The following is a 23,213-nucleotide window of genomic DNA, read 5'->3' on the forward strand; positions in this document are numbered from 1 at the left end:
GTGTAAATGTCTTGAAACACAGCTTTGGGAGTGAGCAGGGGTTGGCATTTGAAAGATAAAAAAGAAAGGAAAATCCTAAAATATGAGAACTTGTTTCCTTCCATGTCAAGACTTGATGTACCTAAGGATTTAATGGAATATGCAGCTTGGAAAATTGGTGTTTACACTGATCTTTGGACATTTAAATATTGTAATAATCCATTTTTAAATGAGGGGGATACTTAAGTCAATAATATCATATAAAATAAAGATAAAAATCTGTCTTCCTTACTATTTTCACTATAGTCACCATTTCAGAAAGAAAACTCTAATTTGTCAGATTCAGCAGAAAAACAACTATTGTTCTGTATACATGACTGTATATACACACACGTGTATGTTGCAATGACAACAATGTATCTGAAAAAACAGAATACAATTATCTTATCACACGAGGACTCTAAATTTCCATTGGGGGTATGCAGGAAAAAAAAAAAAAAAATCAGATCAAAGCTTTTTAACATATAGGAGCAAGCAAAATCCAAACATTACCGAGATACGCTCTCACCAAAATGATGCTGCACTGTGAGATGCAGATCTCGCTGTTTGTTCTTCCTGATTCTGAAAATGATCCGAAAGGATCAAAAAGCAGACCAGAGTCCTTTAAGAGAGTTCTGTCCACAGGATTGTGTGCCTTGCTGGCGTATCTCCTGCTGGATAAAAGTGTTCTAACGACTGACCTGAAGACCACTTGTTCTACTGATGATCAGGGTTAGGTTTCATCTGTTTTGTGAAAGCAGCTCAAAAGAGCTTGTTTCCTGCAGATGAAAGCAACAGGGATGTGTGGTTAAAATCAGTGGAATGTCAGTTTAAAACAATTTCAGCTTGTAACTTGTGTGTTACAGCTAATAATCTCGTCTCCCATTTTTCCTTTGCTGTGAAATACGTCTGTCTATTGTCTCTTTGTCCCTGTATTGTCCCTTGCTTGGGTGGCTCTCGTCACCCTTGCCGTAGTCTCCTCTTTCAGCAGCCATCCTAGGTCTGAGTGGTGTCCTTTGCTGCATGGGTTTTGAGAATGCTGATCCACATCCCTTGGAGAGAAGGGAGTGAGGAAAAGTGTTGGTTTCCTGAGCACAGTAAGCCAGATGTGCAGTGTAGGATGAGGTACCTTTGGAGGGGAAAGCCTGAGATTAGAGACCTTTGGCTGTGATTACCTTCCTGTCTGCTTCCTTCTGGAACAATTTGATTCTGTATCACTCTGGTGAGTTTTGCAATCAGCAACTGAAGGTGCAGTTTCTTGTTACAGCTGACCTGATTTAATAGCATTTCAGCACTAAAAGGGAAAGACCTTTTTCTCCTCCTTCCTTGTACCAGTTTTCTTCTGAAAATTTAATAAGCCAGTTCAGCTTACTAACCAAGCAGAAATCTTGCCATCACAATAAATTTACTTTTTATTGCTTGGTTGTTTCTCTCCAGCTTTCCTTGCAGTCAGAGAAGTGCCAAAACTTAGTGCCAGGTAAGCAGTGAGAATGAACAGCAGAAGAGGGAGGAGGCGTGAGGGGGATTCCAGCCCTCAGGCAACAGCAATTTATTCATTTGGCTCATACTTAGGTGAAACCGCACCCTTCTGGTACTACAGTGCCAGTCACCATTATATCTCCATTTCTTTCCAGTCGTAATGAAGATGAAATAGATAAAATTAAAGTAACTTGGTCCTAAAGATATTGGTCAGGGGTAACCAGATATGAAAGTGTCAGTATGTGTATGGAGTGAGTTTGGAGGGAGAGAAGCAGCTGTGATTTTTTTTTTTTTTTTTTTTTTCCTCCTTAAACCCTAAAACTGGATTTTTAAATTCACTGTGCTCATGCAGGAGCCAAGGCATTGTTCCTACTAGCAATTTCTGTCTGAGAAGAGATGTACTTAAGAAGCCTCATCAGATATGCCCAAAACCCACAGTTCTACAAGTACCAAATAGATTTTGTTGACCACCCCGTGTATTGTCTTTCCCCAAGCAAACTTTAGGTTCATCTCTAAGAGACAGGATAGTGATAAAACTTAAAAGCAGCATAATAGGAAAAAAATATCAAGGAAGTAGTTTGTAACTGAACGTTTTTATAATGTGAAGCAAGTAATGATGCAGAAACTTCCTTGTTTGAAGAGGAGATTGGATGTTATGGATGGAATAGACAGTGACAGAAGACAGTTCCAATCAAGTCAGCAGGCCTTTTTAGTCTTAAAAGTATGAAGCGAAGAATTCTGGTTCAGCAACAATAACTTTTTAAAGATTTCAAACCAGGAAACTTTCACAAAATTGGATAACTACTGAAGTAATCCTAGAGCTTGTAAAGAATAAAAAGTGTTGACCCAGGGAATTGTAATCCTTTAGTTTGTTTTCATTCCAATTTGACACAACAAAGCAGATAATTTGGGACTAGGACTATATCAACAAAGCACTGCCAGTTAAAAATCATTGATTATGTCAGTCAGCATGATCTATGAAAAGTAGGTCTTGTCACAAAGAACCCTCACACTGTTAATCTTTTGTGTCTTAGAAAAAAAAAAAAAGGAAAGCCATTGCATTGATATAGTCCATTTTAGTTTCTCCAAGGTAATTTGGTGAGATGCTGGCTTGACTGAAATCTTTAATTATATGGAAGTAAGAGCTCATTCTTTGCAGATATTCTTAACTTGAATAATAGATGCATCTAAAATTTTAGCAGTGTACAGGGGAGGTATCAGTGATCTGGAGTATTACAAACAGTGCAAATTAATTAAAATATCTTTATCTAGTTAGTGTAAAAAGTTTGCGTGACACTTAACGGATGAGTCTTGGATGAGTTTGTTGAATGCAAATGGATGAGCCTTTGTGAAGGAAATACTAAGGTGAAATCAACATGTTATTTGACCCTTTACAGAGCAGCAGTAAAATTACTGATAAATAATATTCTGGCTTGGTGTCCAGACTTCTAAATGTGAAAATAATGGTGGAGACAGTTTAGTGGAGGTTAGAGAAATGGTACAGATATTGGGAAAAGAACTTTATAATGGTAGATCCCAAGTTTGGATTCAGCTCCTTTACTTTACATCTGAGCTGATTATGCAGAGTCTCTTTGTACTCAGTGGAGAGAAATGAACCTTGCAGTGCAATAGGAACTGCAGTCTTATATCCCTCAGTTCACTGCGGAAGGCTCATGCACAGCTGTCTCACATGATGATATTATACTGTAAGGAGACTAATGCTGCTCTTATCTAGGAAAATATATATTTGCAAGAAGACTATTTAAAGGTGTCTTTCAAAAGGTATATTTGGTAGGGGGACTTGTAATTAGAAGTCTAAGTCTAGACATCTATAAGCACTGAGATACGTGGTAATGCTAGTGCTAAAATGAGAGGGGGTGAATCCAGCACAAGAACAAATTTGTGGAAGTTGAACAAAAAGGATAACTATTCATGGGAAAATCTGTTAAACAAAGTTGTTCATTGTTTCAGTTTTACATGGCAGTCGTGTTTCTTTGTATGGCTTTTTCCCTTCTCTTAAATTCAGTGCCTGAAAAGACAATTTCTGACCTGTTTGAGTTAAGATAACAGGGTCTCTTCTGGCATCTCTGTTTCTTAATGTGATATTATCCCTTCTTTTAAGATGCCTCTTTATTGAAGGGGTTTGCAGTTGGCATAGATGTTGTGGGTAGCTGGGCAGAGCGAGGCTGGCTGCAGTTCAGTATTGCTGTGGTTCCTCATGTGTGCCATAAAGTGTATGTGCTTTTGGCTCTTGCTGCTTGCTTGTATCAAAGGACAGTCTTGTAATCTGGCTGAACTACACTACTATGTCATTATAACAATAAAAATGGTTCAAAGTATGCTGGTGCAGGGCAAAATTTTTAACGTCTGTAATTACTGAAATAAAATATTTATCTAAACATGATGCTTCTAGGAAGGAAGGAGGAAGGAAAACAAGTTGGACTTGTTTGGTTTTTTCTTTTCTACACAGTGGCACCAAATGTAAGGGCAGAGGGAGGGAAGATTTCAACAACCTACCTGTCAGTTGGTTTTGAGTTACTTTCTGGACATTTTCCTTGTGTAGCATTCTAACATTTTTCATTTCTCCTGTGACTGTGGTTAGTATAAAGACTTGCAACTAATCTTCTAAGAAAATAAATGTTAAGACAGATGATGAAATTCAGGTTTTTTTATAGAAAGAAGAAAGAAGTTGTTCAGGCCTTACTGCAGTGTAAGAAAATATGTCCTTTTTGTGAGAAAGTGAGATTCTTACTTAAATACATAAGTTTCTGTCCCCCACAATTTATTTTGTACTGTGACCACAATGCTCCCGCTTTTTTAAAAGAAAAAAAGGGGCAGAGCCGGGGAAGGAACAGAGAGAAGTGAGAGAACTAAACCCTTGAAATCATTGCTTCTGGACATAAAATTACAGTTCCCAGAGAAGAGTCATCTTAGGTCAACCCAAAACTTTTAGTCCTATCATCTGGCAAGGGCCAGCGGCAGGTACTGAAGGAAGAGCAAGAATAGGGCAAAGACACAGTGATACTTCCTGGTGTACTTTCCCAGCCTCTGGAGATGTGTAGATAATGGACCTCTTAACCTGGCAATAGTATCATTTGTATTTAGTAGTCTTTGGACTTGTCTTCCAGGCATTAACCCAGTTGTCTGCTACCCTGAGTAAACTGGCAGCTCTCAGTGCTCCTGCAGCAGCAGGGAGTTCTGCAGTGGGCCTACGTTGGTCATAAAGAGCCAGCTTTTAATGGCTGTGTCTGCTGGCTCCAGAATCAAAGCTAGGACCATCAGATTACACAGTCTGACTGCTAGGTGCAATAGAATTGGTTTTCTCACTTTCCTTGCTACATGTTATTTTATAAACCTCAACCATATTATCCCCCTCAATCATATTCTATTGCCCTTCTCTCAGCATTTTCCAGTTGGCATCAGGGCACAGTATTCAAGACACAAGCGAACTTCAGCCTTATGTTGTATCATCATGTTTTTTGTTTTCACGTTAAAAATTCTGAATGTCTGGCTATAACTTATCTTAGAGACATGAATTTCTTTCCCATACATGACTAAAAGCTTTGCGTATGTATTCCGGATGAAGTCTTATAAATGTTTGTATATTTAGGTAACAGGTTTATTAGCAATAAAGTATTTTTCAAGGACAGACATTTAGCTGAACTATAGCTTGATATGAGAGACTTATTTATTATTAGTAATAAAACCATTGGAACAGAAATATTAGTTTCCATCAGCTTTTCCAAGTGCTGCTCAGAAAAGCGAGCACATTGCTGTGGAGGAGCAGTCTGTGCTCTCTGCCCCCCGAGTTGTGTCTGGGAACTACAGTTCTCATGGGAAGAACCAAGAGCATCCCGTTAGCTTCCGTCATCATCGGGCAGTGGTCACTAACATCATTACCATTTAGGACAAATTGGAGTTACTGTCTCAGAATGAAAGAGTTGACTGAGAAGTAAATAGATTTCTGAGCTGGTTTTATAGCAAATGAGCTGCTTTCCTTTAGCTGTTGGCAGTCAGTAAAAAAACCCTGATGGTTTATATCACTGCATATTCTGTCCCCAAATATTTGTCCCAAATATTTGTAAAAGTGTGTATAATCTGTTTTAATGACCAGGTACAAGCAATTAATTGTTTCTCTTTGGTATGGATTTATAAATTAACTTTTGGCTGTTGCTAGTTATGTCTTTAGATTAAAAAAAATTTTCAACAGGAGTTTAAGTGAAATAATGTCAAGCTTGAGAAGTGTTGCTTTCAGTGAGGTTCTGTGTGGGGTGGAGGAAAAAGCTGTCTTTCATGCTATTCGTGTTTGGCATAAAATTCTTGAATTATAGTTGTCAAGTAGCCCTTGTTTTTATAATGTAACTCCTAATTAACTACTTTAGGTCAGATATTAAGCTTGAATTTTGCTACTCCTTTTCCTGCTACAGGAGAGAGAAAATGGTTGGATGCAAGGTAGTTCAGGACACAGTGGAAAATCAGGCGGAGATGCAAGAAACTCTGTACCACAGGGAAAAGTAGTCAGATACAAGGATATGTACTGTAGCTTGCTGATTGAATACAGAGGCAGGGGGTGGAGGAGGAGAAAGAGAATAAAGATTAAAGAGTGAAGGACCCGGTAGTAAATGTGAACAGAGGAGAGGACAATGTGAATAGAAGAGAGGACTGAGGAGAGGAAGAAGCTGCCCGGCATAGAGTGCAGGGAAAGAGGACAAAAGATGTTTCCTGTTAGCAGAGAAGTGTGAAATTCCGCACTCCTTTGTGTGCATTTTTTCAAATAAATAGCTAGATAAAAAGCTTAATCAGATGATACAAAATTGTATATGTATTTTCTCGCAGCTTGAAGCATTCCTCTTGCCAGCCTTCCTAAGTATGTTTTCAAGATATCGAATAATTTCTCCTGAGAAAACTCTGAATTTGAATTGCAGGCTAGACTGGTTACAAGGTACACAAATTTTATCATCTGTGCAGCTGCCAGTAGAGAAAACTAACATAATTTTGGACCATTCTAGTATATATTAATGTATCTTTTTTTTTTCCTGTAAAAATTTCTATTTTATAAGCAAAGATACATCAATGTTTTTAAGTCACTAAGCTGTTTAGGGTGGAGATGGCCAAGCCATCTCAGGTTTTGGAAGCTGCGTAATATCCTGATAGAAAAGTGATCTCGTGTTCTCTATTGAATGTTGCTTTTCTACCACCGTGTTTCCCCAAAAACAAGACCTACCTTGAAAATAAGCCCTAGAATGACTTTTCAGGATTCTTGAAGATGCTTGAAATATAAGCCCTACTCCAAAAATAAGCCCTAGTTACAGTTCATGAAAAAGTCAATTTAAATAGTGTCCAGGCAGCTATACATGCAAAAAGTAAGCATCTTTTGCAGCAGAAATTGTATAAGACCCTGTCTTATTTTCAGGGAAACAGGGTATGGCCATCTCTGCCATAAACTGTTTGAGATAGAAACATGCTGAAAAAAAGCAAGTTACTTAGTGGCTGAAGAAGGAGAATTAGGGTTGGCAATAAGATGTCTGGGTCTTTTAAACAGGACATCTCTGTGGCATTTGCAGGGCTGATATCAGTGGAACAATATAAAGATTTAATTAGGCTTCTGTGGATGGTCTAATTTATTCACCATTTCCTGACTCATGACTAATTCAGTCATCCCAAACTTACACCAATATTTACAAGATATTCCACAAGATATTAAAAGAATTTTGAATCTTAATTACCTCTGTGCAGAGTATTGGCTTTTGATGGCTTGCAGAGGAACTTGGTGGAAAGCAGGCTTTATAATGCTGTGAGCATGGGTTTTTTATGTCTTGCAAGATCTGAAAAGTTAAATAGAAAACATTGAGGAAAGAGTAATAAAATACCAGATACTGGTGAACAGAGTAGAGCCCCCAAAGATTTAAAGGGGTGGACAGCTGTGTGAAGAAGAAGGTGTCATTCTAGGGCACAAGTAAGCTGACAAGGAGAGAGCACCTACATGAAAAGCATTTAGTCTGTTGATGGAAAGTATAGCAAGAATGGTAAATATAATTTTTAAAAGAAATAGAATAAAAATTTAGACACTCAAATTTTTATGGTCACAAGTGGTTATTCATTGGAAAAATGACTGCCATTCACTTCAGATGGAGTGTATTTCCATATCTATTTTTAGTGTCTTTAATGATGGAGTTCTTGATAATGATAATATAATGTTTTACACTCTATAGCAGTATAGCTCATATTAAACTGCTCTAGAAGTTCTTGTTGTTTTGATGTTCTGGGTTTTTAAGAATAACAAGTAATCTGTATATAGTAATTTGGGCCAGTATGGTTACGTTTTCTTCCAGGGCAGTTACATATTTTTTTTTCATTCCACTGAAGTTCACGTTTCTTCTTTGAGTTGTTGAATTTTCACATAGCTCTAACTTTCTATTTTTGTACATGTATAAATTCATATGTGCAGACATGCATCATATGAAAAGTGATGACATGGGACTTATTTTTCTTGTACAACGCTTGACTTATATTTTTTGACAGTTTTCTTAAACTTTCAGGTATTGATTTAAATTCAGTTATTGTCTCTTGAGATACGTGCAACTTTGTTTATATGTTGCTGCACCTCTGTTGTCAGTCAGGATAGTTTTTAACATCCAGAAGGCTCAATAGTCTTAAACACCAACATCTTTAAATTGCTGAGCATTAATTTTTTTAAATGCACTTGTATAACATTCTTTCATGTAAAGCTTGGCTTTACTTGTGTACAGCTAAACAAATACAAAAATATTTTCAAATAATCTCCTGTTCAGCTAGTGAGTAATTTCTCCAGCCCTGTATTCTCCTCTCTGCCACCTTCCTTACTAGGCTAGTTTTAGACTCAACTCTTAGCAATTTAAATTTACCCTTCAGGTTGTTTGACACTTCACTGTTAAATATTTGTGCTAGACACTTTGTTTCTTGTGCTTAATTCAGTTTTTCTATGATATTATGGATTTTTGGTTGTTGTTTGTTTAGGTTTTTTGCTATGCACAAGTCTGCCTTCTTTTTCAGCTTCATCAGTTTTTCCTCTTTTACAATTGAGTAACTTGTTTGATTTTTTTTTTTTCTATACAAAAATAAGTTACATCCTTTGCTAAGTACAATTGTTTGCCCTCTCGTTTTGACAGATTGGTTAGTTTCCTACTTTAGTGCATTTGGTTTCCTTGTTTTTATTTTTAAGGGGGAATAATTGATGGTACTTATCTAGCTCAACATGAATGAAACAGGTTTTGATATAAGAGCTAATGTAAGAGGTAAATCCTGTTTTAGGCCTGTTTAAGCAGAGATGCAAAGTTGACTTTCAGCATTCTTGTATAAAAAAAACTCATTAGAGAACTGAAGAAGAAGAATAAAATCCTAGTACCACTGAAGACATGCTCTTTCTGACTCTAGTGGAGCTGGCAATTTATTTGCAGTATAGCAACTAAGTATGAAAATATAGATGAAGTGTAGGAAGGAAAACAGACTTTTATTTGTATGTTCTTTTTTTTTTTTTTGTATGCAAGAACACTGGAACTATTTTGGGGCAGATGAAAACCTGGGTCCAGTAGCTGTGAGTATAAGAAGAGAGAAGCCAGAGGAAATCAAAGAAAATGGACCTCAGTACAACTACCGGATCATATTCAGAACCAGCGAGGTAAGTGGTTCAGGAATTATGGTAAAATAAACTAGAAGTGAGCAGGCAAAACGAGGTGGTATGGATGGCTTTATGTGCTTTGCAGCATTGATAATAGGTTTCTGTCGCCTCTACATGTGTATAATCCAGGAATCTCCTGACAAAGGTATGCCGCTTGTTTGTATTACACAGAGCACAAGTGTATCAGTGAGTGAGTTATTCCATAAAATCCAATACAGAGGAAACTGTGAAGGTTGTTTTTGGTTAAAGCCTGAGAAATTTACAGGAGTTCCATTAGGTAGAAGCAAGCAAAGAGGAGGAAAATGGCTTTATTCCACTCCTATATGTGACAGTGGGTAGACCTGAGAAGCATGCTTTTGTACTTAGAAGTGCTCCGCTAGAAATACTACTACGAATCTTTTCCAAGCATTAGTTTCCTGTAAAACTTAATCTGTTGAATCATTTGAAATACACTGGCTGCTGTTAGCTATTAGTGAGTGACATTTTGCAAATCAGTGTTTCATGCAACATAAGTTACTTAATGTCCTCAGTCTCTATTGAGAATTGGAAAAATAGTATGTTTTGCTCCACTGCTATTGCTAATCAACCATTTCTCAGTGGAAACTTCAGTACATGAGCTCTTTCTGGTTTGTGTGTTTAGCTTATGACATTAAGAGGCTCTGTGCTGGAAGATGCCATCCCTTCAACTGCAAAGCACTGCACAGCCCGGGGACTTCCCCTGAAAGAAGTCCTGGAGTATGTGGTTCCTGAGCTGAATATCCATTGCCTAAGGCTGGCCTTCAACACTCCAAAAGTCACAGAACAGCTGATGAAACTGGATGAACAAGGGGTAAGTGCAGAGTTATAGAACGAGACAATGTCTTAAACTGTCAAATTACTACCATGAACTGCAAAGTTACCTTTTAGCTTTAAGTTATTAGATTCAGTCTAATAAAATGCCTCATTTAAACTAAACCTTGTCATCTGTATGGAGAGTTATGCTGCACGTCTTTCCTTCAAATTAACCAGACTATTTTATATGCTTGAAATCAAGTTCATTGCTGTAAGAAGTCTAAAGTTTTAGATTAATGTTATGGCAGTTATCCGTTTTAATTTACTTGGAAAGACTGTTTTTTCAGAGACTGTGGGGAGGAGGGAGTTCTGTTTTGGTTTTCTTATTCCTATTATAATGACAGGAGAAGTCTCCTGTGTTACTAGATATTTTGTTGTAATATATTGGCACAACCATTTTCAGGATGCTACCTCTTTTTTCTTTTCTTTTTTGTTCTTCCTCTGAAACAAAGCACATGGCAAAATAATCTACGCCTTTTCTTCATACAAGTGGGTTTCAATTAGGTGATAGTCCCCTAGTTTCTTAAAGATGGACCTGACGCTCATTAGCTATATAGCTTAGACAAAATGAAAGTCCATGAGTAAAATTAATTTTATTATTAAAAACTTCAGTAGTGACCTTTAACAGCTCCGCGTACTGAGAATGTCTCCTTCTTCTGGTCCTTTTTGCTTCTCACGGCCAGCCTTTCCTGCACGGAATTAACGTCTACGTTATTGTTTCTTCTTGCTGTTGGTCTGACGGTGTCATAAAACTGAAGATCGAATCATTATCTGCCCCACAAGGGAGAGAATATAACTCTTTCAAACAGGTTTATAAGTGACTATGGTTGGTGGCTTTGGTTCAGTATGCTTGCTTATCTCTTCTCTCTTTACTAATTGCTGATACTTTATTTGCTTTGCAGCTACTATTGAACACTGAAAGTATCTGTTCATGAGCACCTAAAGTTCTGTTCCTTAGAGTGCAAGTCAGAGCTCATTGCTGTAGAACAAAGTTGAGTATCTTTGTACTACATGGATCACTTCAGGCTTTATGTGTACTGAGGTTCATCTGCCATTCTTCTCCCCAGTTATGTAATACCATAAGGTCCTTTCATAGATCCCATAGCTAGTATTCAATACTGTAGAATAATAACTCAGTAATGTTAGTAAACTTAGTTACCTTACTATTGATCACCTCTATCAGGTTGCTAAAGTGTGTGTTGAATACTATATGTCCAAGTTCAGATCCCTGCCTTATTCTACTGATCTTTTTCTTCAGCTTTTTTTTGTCTTTTAGCTAGTTAGATGTATCAGTGAGTTCCTTTTTCTGTACCCTGGCTATTCAGGGTTTTTTTGTTAAATGTCTTTTGGAAATTCAAGTATATTCTCTAGCAGCCTATCTCCTGCATCTGCTTGTTGGCTTTGGCAGAGATCAGCACTGCAATGAGCCAGCAAACACATAAGCTTGAGGGGAAATGGTTTTACTGTATAGCCCATGGGTGTCAAACTCATTGACTGTAGGAATAGTTACATTTATACAGTCCTAAAATTACATTTGGCCCTTTGAAGGCAACTGTGAGGCTGATGTGGCTGCCAGTGAAAATGAGTTTGACACCCCTGGTATAGACGTAATTTTTAGGTTCTTATGCTGCACAGTATATTTGCTTTCACAGGATGAGATCCATAGAAAGCCTGAGTGTTTTCCTTGCATGATTAGACCAGTAATTTCAAATATTCACATACTCAGTGTTTGATTTATTATCTGACCCTTAGCCTAATGTGCCCTTCATTAAGAATCAAATTTGTCAGGCACTTGAAAACTCAAGGGTATCTTTCAATCTCTTTCCAAAGTTTTCTGTTTCAGCAGTGGAGAAAATGGACTTTAATTCATCACGACTCAGGAGGCTTTAGATTCAAGGATCAGTACCTTCCAGATATTCTCATCAAGAACCTGAAATCTCAGTAGTGTTGATGGGAAAATTTTCACCAAAAATCTAGCAGAAAGTTTACTTTACAAATTAAATTCCAAAATTATTTCTAGTAATTACCTAATTTGAAAAGTAATTTAGCGTAATTTGCTCCAGAATTTCATTATGTCTAAAATTGTGTGAAATTTAATTATCCTTATTTCATATCCTGTATGTCATTAAGCTCCCAAATATGGTGTATAGTATGGTTTTCTGCTACTGCTTAAACTTTTGAAGATCATTAAGGACAAGTGATAGTTAAAATTGTATTATCTACATCAAAGTATATTCTGGTTTTGTAGTAATGAAACAGTTTGACACTTCTAACAGAAAAAGATAAGCACACTCTGTACTAATTAGAAGCTGCACTTTTTATCAATTCCAGGCTAACAGAAAAGTTTGGGTAACAGCTGCTGTACTAATTAGGTACACAGAATGTTTATCACTTCTTGCAGAGTGTGGAACTGTTTCATTACAGCATGAACAGGTGCCTGTTTGATATAGCAAATAAGATGTTTTGTAAATTCAAGAGTTTAGACTATGAGGTGACCTTAGCCTGACTTAGCCATTAAATTCCACCCAGTAACCCCTTCATTGAGCCAGATTTGCATGCACCTGCTTTAATTAAGATAGGCTTTTTTTTTTTTTTTTAGATTTAAGTGAGTTTGTAAACCAGTTGGTTGTTTTCATATTGAAGAATTTGCAGTTCTTTATTTGAATTTATCTGCTTTTGGCTTCCAGACTTCTGATATCTTTCTCAGCTACAACTTAAGAGTCATTTTGGTGTGAGATTTTTTCCCAGCAAAGGTTTATGTACACAGTGATTAAATCATCTGTTGATCTTGTTTATGATAAACTAAACAGATTGCACTTTTCAAGTCTTTCACTGCAACATATTTTCTCTGAATTTCGTATCACTTTTATGCTTGAGCTCTGTCTCTTCTACTCGTTCAATATGTGGATGTGGCATCCGGTGTCAGAATGGGAATATTCTTCTTGCCCCTATTTTGTAGTGCTGTTGCATGTTCCTCACTTCAGATTGCTAGAGTCATGGTAACATCTGCTGTTGTGTACATGTGGCCAACATTACTTGTTACCTAGTTGTTCTTTTATTGCCTTTATTAAAATGCATACATTTGAATGGTTCTGTGTTAGAAAGCAATCCAGTCGTTCCATAGGACTGTGCTACCTTCCTGGCTAATTACCATCTACTAATCTTTGCCTTGAATGCCGAGTTCATGGTAACTAACTTGAGGTTTGCTTCCAAATATGATTTAAAAATTTGAATATCAGAGCAATTACTGACTTATTCCAGTAGAAGTTTATGGCAATTTCTCATTCACAGAAATACTGTGAAATGTCATTTGGTTTTTAATATAATTCCATATTTATAAGATAAACTTGCTGACTGGTTAAATCCAAGATATGCTTTCTGCTGTCTTTCACTGGGTACTAGACAAATATTGAAGTGCATTTTTCCCATGTATATAAATATGTAAATACTATTAGATTATTAAAATGAATCTGCTACTTTATGAGCTTTACCACAGCAGAATTCATCTTTCAGCTTTTCTTTTTAGCTTTTGCTTGGAGGTAATACACTTCTAAGGACTGTAGAATTATCAGAAGGAGATGTAGTAATGGGGGCTGCATGTCTCGTGACAGATCTGCTTTGTTTGATTCAGAAATACCAGCTCGTGTTGTCCTTATGGAACTTTTTTTTTTTTGAAGTTCAGGAGATCTAAGAACACAGCTAGAAGGTATATCCTGCTCTTTGCATAGTCTTTGTTTAGTTTCTTAGGCTGACATTTTCAAAGCAATATAGGACAGTTATTTGGTTGCTCATGGATGCTGCAGATCCCACTTCTGTTTCTGCCATTGAAAATAACTTCCTTCACCCAAAATTGAAGCTTAAATATTCTGGGTGTGTTTGGTGAGAATGGGTTTCTTTGTCCTAACTTGTTTAAGTAAAATTGCTAGAAACTATGGTAATTAGCAGTGCAGTAAGGCATTGTGGCCCCATGAAACCTTTCCATCCATCATACTTCCTTGGGAGTGGACAGAGAGGATACTGGAGCAGCTAATGTTGCCTGAACCGTCCAAGCCAGGACCTGCTGCTGCTGATGGGGAAAGACGACAGCTGTTCTGGCAGGAGTGGCTCTTGCCACCCTTCTTTTGTCCCCTCCTATCTCCTCTCTGCACCCATGTCAGCAGTGGCTGGCCCAGGTTCTCTGTGACAGCACACACCCCTGTCGGTGAAGGCGCCGAGCTTGGCAGCTCCAAGGCAAGCAGCTTGCAGTAAGTGGGATCATGTAGTTCACTAGCTAAGCTGAGGTCATGGGAGTGTACCTGCAAACCTCACCTAGCTCCTGTGATTCCTGAAAATAATTTAAACCTTAAACAGTCATCACGCAGAATCTGCTACAAAAAATATTGAAAAGTGTGTGCCGCTGGTCTGTATCTGGGTTGTTCTGAGCATTGAATACACTGGTTGATTTTTTTTTTTTAAGTGAATGGAGACTTGAAATAAATAATCGTAATAATAAATTGTAATACCAGTTTGCATGTGCTCTGTATTTGTTTTACAAATAAATGCCTTTTATTCAAGTCTAAATACTTTGCCCAAAATATGCAGTATCCATTCTTGAGAGTTAGTATTTTTAGTAGAGTCTCTAGTTCTGAAAGAGCGTATTTCCTTTATAGTTACACAGAAAGCATTTTAAATCGTTAACCATGAGAGAAAAGGAAATAGAAATGTTACTTTAAGGCACTTTTTTTTTTTTTTCTTTCCTGCTTCAATTTTGGAAGTTGGCCTCTGAATATTTCTTTCATAAGAAATAGATTGAGATGAGGACAGACTGAAAGAGTTGTGGTTGTTTAGCCTGGAGAAGAGGACACTCCAGGGAGACCATAGAGTGGCCTTCTAGTGCCTGAAGGGGACATACAGGAAAGATGGGGAGGATGTAGTGACAGGATAGGGGATAACAGCTTTAAACTGAAAGAGGGTAGATTTAGATTAGACATAGGAAAGAAATTATTCACCATGAGGGTGGTGAGGCACTGGAACAGGCTGCCCAGAGAAGCTGTGGGTGCCCCATCCCTGGAAGCGTTCAAGGCCAGGTTGGATAGGGCTTTGAATGACCTGGTCTAGTGGAAGGTATCCCTGTCCATGGTGGGGGAGGTGGACTAGATGATTTATAAGGTCTTTTCCAACCCAAACGAGACTGATAAAATATGAGTCCAGCATAGAATCATAAGATTTGGACATATTTAGAATAAAAAAGTCAGGTAGTCATTGTCTCAGATGATAAAATAAGGGATGTTCTGGAAGGGAAAAAAGAAACAGCCTAGAACTGAGACTCGTTACATATGCCTAATTTCTTCAGTGGGAATAATCAGACCAGGTCAATCTTTACCCTTCTTTTTTCCTTAATTTCCTACTACTAATATGTTATCCTGGTCACCATTCATCTTTGGTAGTAAAAGAAGAATACAGTAAACTTGCTGTTTTCAGAGGTTTTTAATTTTAAAATTTAATTTAATTATAAACAGAGTAGGACCACTCATGAGGGCTTTTAAATTATTCCACCATAAATATAAATTAAAATTAATGAACTTCAGTGTAATTATGTGGGTCTGCATCATCCCAGCAAGTTCTCTCACTACCTGTGATAGGCGCTTGGAGAGAAAGTCACAGTATATTCACATGACTTTACTTCCAGTGCCCTTGCAAATAACTGTTTTCACTTCCACTGACCTGTAGCCCAAACTTGTAAATCTCATGCCAGTTTCGATAGACTTTCTTGTGATTTTGCTCTGCCAGATCTGCTTGGTATTTATTTAAAATGGAGCCTCTGCAGAAATTTGTGAGTGGGAGGAAAGATTATTTACCGTGCAATAAGTATGTGCTTTTACTAGATGAATTACATGTGTGAATTCCAAGGTTCTCCTTCGCGATCTGCCAGTCAGAATTCCTGCCTGTGAAACTGGTTTTGGAGACAGCAGTAAATGGCTGTGGGTGCTGCTTTATTCCCTCTGTAACCTCTGTTTCTGTAGTCCAGACTTAAAGGGCACGGATATGGTCCTTTGTGTGTGTGCAGGCATTTGGAATTGGTGGGAACAATTTTGCTTTGAAGAATCAGTTATGGTTGGGTAAAGAATTACTTCATTCACATCTTCAGTTTCTGCTGTATGAGGAACATCAAACACCAAATTAGAGGAAAAAATTGAAGTAAAAGGCTCTATGCTAGCAAATAGTGTCTTTATTACCAGCACTTCTCAATTTAGCTGTTTTCTTTGTTACTGGATTTTTAAGTCAGAGAAGGCCAACTGAATGATATGAACTATTTCAGCATTGCTAACAGGTAAATGCACTAATAAGTGAATAATTTTTATCTTCTCTTTGAAGTGAGGGAATGTTAATTTTGTTACTTCTTAGAGAAAGGAGCACCTGCTGTGCCCTAACCTTCTGCACGGAAGGTTTAGCATAGGATAGTAACCATGGTACCAGCCTAAGAGGGAGAATCAAGTTCCTGGCATTACTCAGCCAGGGCTTTCCATGTGGCACGGTGCAAGACATTCATCATTTGCAATCTGCAGTGTTGTCCTCCTGAAAATAAGGAACATGAATGTTGGTTTCACTTCAGAAAGCATTTTGACATCTTTAGTTGAAATATGCCATCATTGAGGCAATTATGGTGAAGACAATGAGTATTTGGAACTAGACTAACATCTAAAATTACACTGATAATTGGATGTTTTTAATTTGTGACTTATGGGTCTGCTGAAAAATGTGAATCGTTGAGGTGCTGTATCACTTGGTATACATATAAGATTTTTATGTTTTTCCCTTTGCAGTTAAGTTACCAACTTAAGGTGGGTATCATGTACTGCAAAGCTGGGCAAAGCACAGAAGAGGAAATGTATAATAATGAATCAGCAGGTCCAGCCTTTGAAGAGTTTCTTCAGCTCTTGGGAGAACGAGTTCGACTCAAGGGGTTCGAAAAGTATCGTGCTCAGCTGGATACAAAGAGTAAGGCTTTTTCATTTTTTTTTTCCCTTAATTGATTTTTTCCCTTAATATGATTGCTAACTGACTTTTACAGAGTTGTTAAAAATAACCTCTCTGCTATAAAAAGGCAGTTGCTCAATATTAGAAGTGAAAGCAGAGCAAGTATGTAATTTGACCCATGCCCATATGGTCTTTCAACTCTGATAATTATTGGATTTTTGTACTAATTTGGTATGAAATTGTCACTAAAGCTGCAACAAGAAACCGGTAATTATGGAACCATTATCAGCATTGCAAATCCATCATCAGTGTGTTGTCTAAAAAGTAATCAATGCAGTTGGTTTGTCTTTTTTTTTTTTTAATGATATGCTAATAGACTGTCACCAAAAAAGTTTTGAGAACCCATCTATGTAACTCCACCTTGACAAGCTGATCTGTTGTTTTTCTGCTGCATCTGTTGCATGTGGTTTTTCTTCTAGGCAGTTTTGTCTTACTCCTACAATCAAATATATTCCTCTGTGAGTTTTCTTTTGAGTTATAGAAGTGAAACTGGATTGGGCTATTATATCATCAGCTTCAACTGTAAAATATATTGCAACAAAAATGCAGTGGGAAGGTGGTCTTGGGCTACAGTATCTGTAAAAGAAATTCCATACTTCTGGAATCAAGCTTGTGAAATACCTGTTTATCATCTAGTGTGTACTATATGCAATTTATAAATCTCTTTAGAAATACTCAGAAGGAAATTTTGACCTGTTTTCATCTTTGAGTATTTGAGCAAACCAGTTCCCATGGAAATCTTTTGCTATTTCCCTTGCTTGCAGCAAAGGAAATTAAATAAGGAGTTGATTCATGAAAGCTGAAAAGCATTAATCAAGTTCAGAGCAGCAAAAACTGTGCTCTTGTCATGAGTCTCCTCTGACAAATACAGTAACTTGCTCTGCTTTAGTGCTCCACCATTCTACCTTGTGTCCTTGATTCCTTACAGGGATCATGTTGCCATTTTCTCAGACTGTTCTTGGTCAGCCTAATCATCACTCCTCAGAGGGTTATAAAACTTACTGTGGTTTTAAACCTAAATTAATACCTGTTTCATACACGTTTACCATTGAGACAGCTTCCTTTTAGTTGCAATACTTATATTTCCTCTGGTGTATTTACTCCCTTGAGTGCATTTACACATTGCAGTTGTACCTCCTGTATGCTTTTGTAGTATTACCCTTAATAAGCCAAGTTTCACATGGATTTCTCTGCTCTCCCCACCCCTCCCCGGAGTATTACCTGGTAACCTTCCTATGTGCTCGTCCAAGTTTGAATTCAGTCTCTTCAATTTTAGTGGCTAGGACTATACACACAATTCCAGATGAGATCCACGTGGTTTCTTGCTGCAACTTTTGCTTGCCTTTACTGGAAATATATTCTACAATAATTCTCAGGCTGGGTTTTCCTTTTCTGCAGCTCCTAAGGTCTTATTTTCTCAGTTACAAAAATACACTCAGTCAAAAATCAAATGTGTATGGAAAACAGAAAAAAAAAAAAATTGTTATTTCATAGCTTCTGAGTTTATATTTTGACCTCCGTGCTGCTTTCAGTAGTTAGAGTAAAATCCTCTCTTCATTTTCTTCTGCTTTAGTTATTTAAGACATCTGAAAAAGAAAAACCTTTTTTGGTGTCAGTCCACACACACTGGTTTCTAGCACATGGAAATGATGTATGATTAAGTGTTGACTCATTTGCTCAGATATACCCATGAAAGCCGTAACAGTGTTTTAAGTACTTATTTGAAATTTTCTTCTAAACTGCAGAATTTTCCAGTAACGTTTGAGTTCCTTCTTGTTCCTTCTGACTCAGAGAAATAAAATCAGAACTTGACAAAATTCTGTACCTTGATTTAGCACCTGTTGAATGGACATATATGTAAAGTTTAAATTGACTGAATCTCTCCAGGTTTTAAGAGTTGTTTTCTTGCGATGGATTTTTCATGTTTCCCAGCTCCATTTTGTGTCTAAAAATACAGAAGTCAAGAGGCTTTACATGAACAGTTCACTGTGATCAAAGGGGAAGGGGGAAGCTCAAGTGAAAACTGCTGCTTTCGTAAAGGATTTCCTATGTTTTGGTTTTTTTTTTTTTAGTCAGGCTTTACAAGCTCACATGCCTGGGACCTCTTCAGCTAAAACTGCTTAGGAATGCCTAAGTTGTCTGAAATCTTTTGGGTTATCTTTTCTGCAGGATCACTGAGGAAACACACAATTAGACAGCATACATGAGTTCTTAATGAGCAGGTGTAGACAGCAGCAAATGTGAGCAATGGCAACAAATATAACAAACGTTTGTAATATATCTTGGTGGTGCTATGTTTTCTGCCAATATGCAAAGCACAGACTGGAAGTGGCGGAAGAGAAGGTGATATTTTGTGGGCACAACACTAAGCTCTTTGGATAGCTACATTCAGAAACTGCTATTGCATATTCTGCATAGGAAATTGGGGGGGGGGAACACACAGAAAAAAGGCCACCTTGTGATAGGCAAAATTCTAGAGACCAGAGATGGTCACAAGAGCTGCATCTCAAGTATGGGGAATATGTGAACAGCAGAATAGAGACATGCAACATATCTTCGATACCTGCCCTAAGTAATCAGTCAGTGTTTTCTGCCTTGTGGTTTTGACCATGACTTAGATTTATAGGGTTTTGTTGAAACAGCTAGGCCTACAGCTAAGAAATGAGCTGCTCCTTTTCCAGCTCTGTGTTCTTCTGTTGCTAGAGGTCACGTGCATTAAATAGTTTGCACAGTCGCATTACTCAGGAACTTTTCCTGCGTAAAGATTCTGATTAATGTCAGCACAGCTGATTGCTAAGATGCTCTTAAAAAACAAATGTCTGTTCATTAACTTGCAAGAAAGGTCAGAGCTATGTAGGCTACTTTGCTAGTTTCTATACCTTTGACAATACTTTGCAACCTATGCAAAGCACATGTATGATGTAAGACAGGATGAAAGGTTTTCTCAGCGTGGAGGGAAGCTGATATGTATATGTACTCTGGAAATTTTCACAAGATATTTGTGATTTGTGCAAATTGGGAAAGTGAAGTTGTTCTAGCAAAGGCAGTTTGAAAACAGTTGTTGTTCTTAGAATTTTTTAGAATTAGGGGCCTAATTGGTAAGTATCTGTAACAGAGCCAATTTTTAAAAGTTGGAATCTCATGCATCCTATTAACTGAAAGCATATTTAAGTACATTGGATCCTTCAAGGGCTTTAGCTTTGGATCCCTGCCAGTGCCACTGTGGAAAAGAGCTGCTGCTTTTAAAGTTTTGTTTGTATATTTCTAGAATTACCAGAGGGGAAGCATTCTATCTCCTGTCAGCCTGCAGGCTTTGGATAGGAGATAGAGCTAGAAAATGTCATCTATCCCACACTTGCTAGAAGTTTATGGCCATCATTTTAAAGTAATAGACATCACAGTAGTCTTTCAAATTATACCTTCAGTCACTTTATTTTTTAGTTGTAATGAATGCTTTATTTCCCTCCTCCTCACTCAGTCTTATTTCTCAATATTTTAAATTGGTGAATGGGATCAGCTGGATAATGCTGGGCCTGGTAACTTGGTGTCTGTCCAGCAGAGTGGTTTGAACAGGAAATGAAGGAGACTGATTGATTGATGTGAGTTGTAGGAGTTTATGAAGAATCTGTTTGAGATTATAACCTTAGCCAATAATGATAGCTTTCTGAATTAGATGTTTATGCTGCATGACAGTTGGTTAAGACATTAAAAGAATATAAAACTAGCACAGAATATATTAAACAGATTGAAAATCTGGGGAATGAATGGACTTCAAATTGATGTTTAATTTAGGGATTGTCAATATACCACAATGTTTCTGATGAAACAATACAGACAGATTACCATGCACATCTTAACTTGTACTATTTAACATCTTTTCAACCACATGGAAGTAAGAATAGATTTATTGTTGGGTCTGAGACATTCACTGGGAGGCCTATAGTCAAGGTCAGAGGTTCCTGGATTGCTTAAGAAGCAGAAATGGTGATGGGGGCAAGTCCATCTGCATTTCTCTGTTTGTGTTACACATATACTTTTGTATGTTACAAAATAAAGGATTCTGTCCTAGGAAATCATGCCCGAAATCAGCTTGGATATTACAGAAGTTGAACATGAGTGCTTGGTGTAATACTTGTATAAGAGAAAGGAGAGCAGGTTTGACAGGTGCTGAATTTGGGACAAAACTAGGAGAAATCAGAAATAAGGCAGAGCTTTTTAATAGCAATGGTAGATTGAAACAGCATTAAGCTCTGAAACTTCTTGTACCTTTAGATATGAGCACTCTTGCAGTTTGTAGCAGTGGCTGTTTGTTCTCCTACCTCATCAGTATTGTTTATTTTTTATTTTCCTACAATTCCTTGCAACATGTTTTCCTTGAAGCACTGAGTTAGATTTTCTGCTCATGCTGGTTCTTACACATCTTTCTACTGAGGAAGTTTTAAAAGCTGCTGTAGAGGTAGGCTAACTAAGTCCTGTGGCTTCAGTGGGGTGAATTTATCAGCAGTACGCTGTTGGTATCAGTCACAGTTTTGAGCACTGTTGGTGCTGGAAAAAGACACATGGGAGCCTGTTAAGACAGTCCTTGTGAAGATAGCCTAGAAACAGTGGAAGGACAGAAGAATAAGATGGAATTTTGAAGGTGAAAAATCATGGAAGGAAAAGAAGTCCTCAGCTAAGTAACCAAATCAGGTAATGGGACGAGACTGAGAAAGCAGCATCAATAGATATGCCATAAACTGATGGCAGGAGGGGATGTGTAAAAAGGTGCCAATGAATTTGTAGATCCCTCAGGCCTCTATTAAATACAAGGAAATAAATGTTGGCTGCAGTGCTGCCTTACAATTCTGACCTTGAAATTATAGATACTATTCCAGTGCACAGTCTTGGATTTTACTGCAATGGCAGTGATTTGATTTAGAGCAAACACCTGTAATTGTTGTGTTGTACTTCAGAAAAAGTATTCTGGACTTAGAGGAAATCTGAATGGTGAGAAAGATGCACAGCCTGTAGTGGATGTGGATTTCTGTTTCTAGTTAGATTTTCATAATAGCGATTGAAGCTGTGAAGTACTTGGAAATAATTGGAATCATTAAATGTTTCATTTGGATCGTAGCCTTATTACTTACTTTGCAGAACCGGTGCTGTTCTGAGAAAGAACCCTTTCCTGCCTGAAATGAAGTCATTCTAGGGAAGTTGAAAGCTTGGCTTAAATGTATAGGTGTTGTTCTAACATATTATTTGTCAGTATTACTTTATACTCTTCCTCTTCCCCCCAGCCTTTTTTGGACCCCTTCCACTTTTTTGGGGCCTTCCTTCCCCTGTCATCTTATCAATTTCCCTTTATTTTAGCACCTGCTCCCCTTTTCCAGTTCTTTGTAATATTTTTGCATGCTCTATTTGTGAAAGATGATTGTGGTGGGCTGACCCTGGCCCACCAAAGCTGCTCTATCACTCCCTCTTCTCAGCTAACAGGAGAGAGAAAATCTAACCAAAGGCTTGTGTGTCGAGATAAGTACAGGGAGAGATCACTCACCAATTGCCATCATGGGCAAAGCAGACTCAAATTGGGGAAAATTAATTTATTACCAATCAAATCAGAGTAGGATAATAAGAAATAAAAACTAAATCTTAAGACACCTTCCCCCTTCCTTCTTCCCAGGCTTAACTTCACTCCCAATTTCTCTACCTCCTCCCCCAAGCGCAGCGCAGGGGGACAAGGAATGGGGGTTGTGGTCAGTTCATTGCACATTATCCCTGCCACTCCTTCCTCCTCAAGGGGAGGACTCCTCGTGCTCTTCCCCTGCTCCAACGTGGGGTCCCTCCCACAGGAGACAGTCCTGTATGAAGTTTTCCACTGTGAGGCCTTCCCATGGGCTGAAGTTCTTAATGAACTTCTCCAGCATGGGTCCCTTTCATGGGGTGCAGTCCTTCAGGAACAGATTGCTCCAACACAGGTCCCCCTGGGGTCACAGGTCCTGCCAGCAAACCTGCTCCAGCACAGGCTTCCCACAGGGTCACAGCCTCCAGACATCCACCTGCTCCAGCCTGGGGTCCTCCATGGGCGGCAGGTGGGTCTCTGCTTCACTGTGGACCTCCATGGGCTGCAGAGGGACAGCCAGCCCCACCCTGGTCTGCACCACAGGCTGCAGAGGAACCTCTGCTCCAGCAGCTGGAGCACCTCCTGCCCTCCTTCTTCACTGGCCTTGCTGTC

At 38.1% G+C, this 23,213-nt stretch overlaps 1 protein-coding gene across 7 annotated transcripts in view; it reads left to right on the plus strand.

The window, feature by feature from the left end:
- Positions 1-23,213, plus strand: part of SIPA1L1 (signal induced proliferation associated 1 like 1) — a 221,629-nt gene that overhangs the window by 145,082 nt on the left and 53,334 nt on the right. For all 7 annotated transcript variants that reach the window (XM_082058409.1, XM_082058408.1, XM_082058414.1 and 4 more), the window contains 3 exons: positions 9,024-9,154; positions 9,795-9,983; positions 16,789-16,963. In XM_082058409.1, the coding sequence (XP_081914535.1) occupies positions 9,024-9,154; positions 9,795-9,983; positions 16,789-16,963 (495 nt within the window). The remainder of the gene's footprint in view (positions 1-9,023; positions 9,155-9,794; positions 9,984-16,788; positions 16,964-23,213) is intronic.

Source organism: Streptopelia decaocto (genome assembly GCF_964273445.1).
Source record: "Streptopelia decaocto genome assembly, chromosome: 7".
Taxonomy (NCBI): Eukaryota; Metazoa; Chordata; class Aves; order Columbiformes; family Columbidae; genus Streptopelia; species Streptopelia decaocto.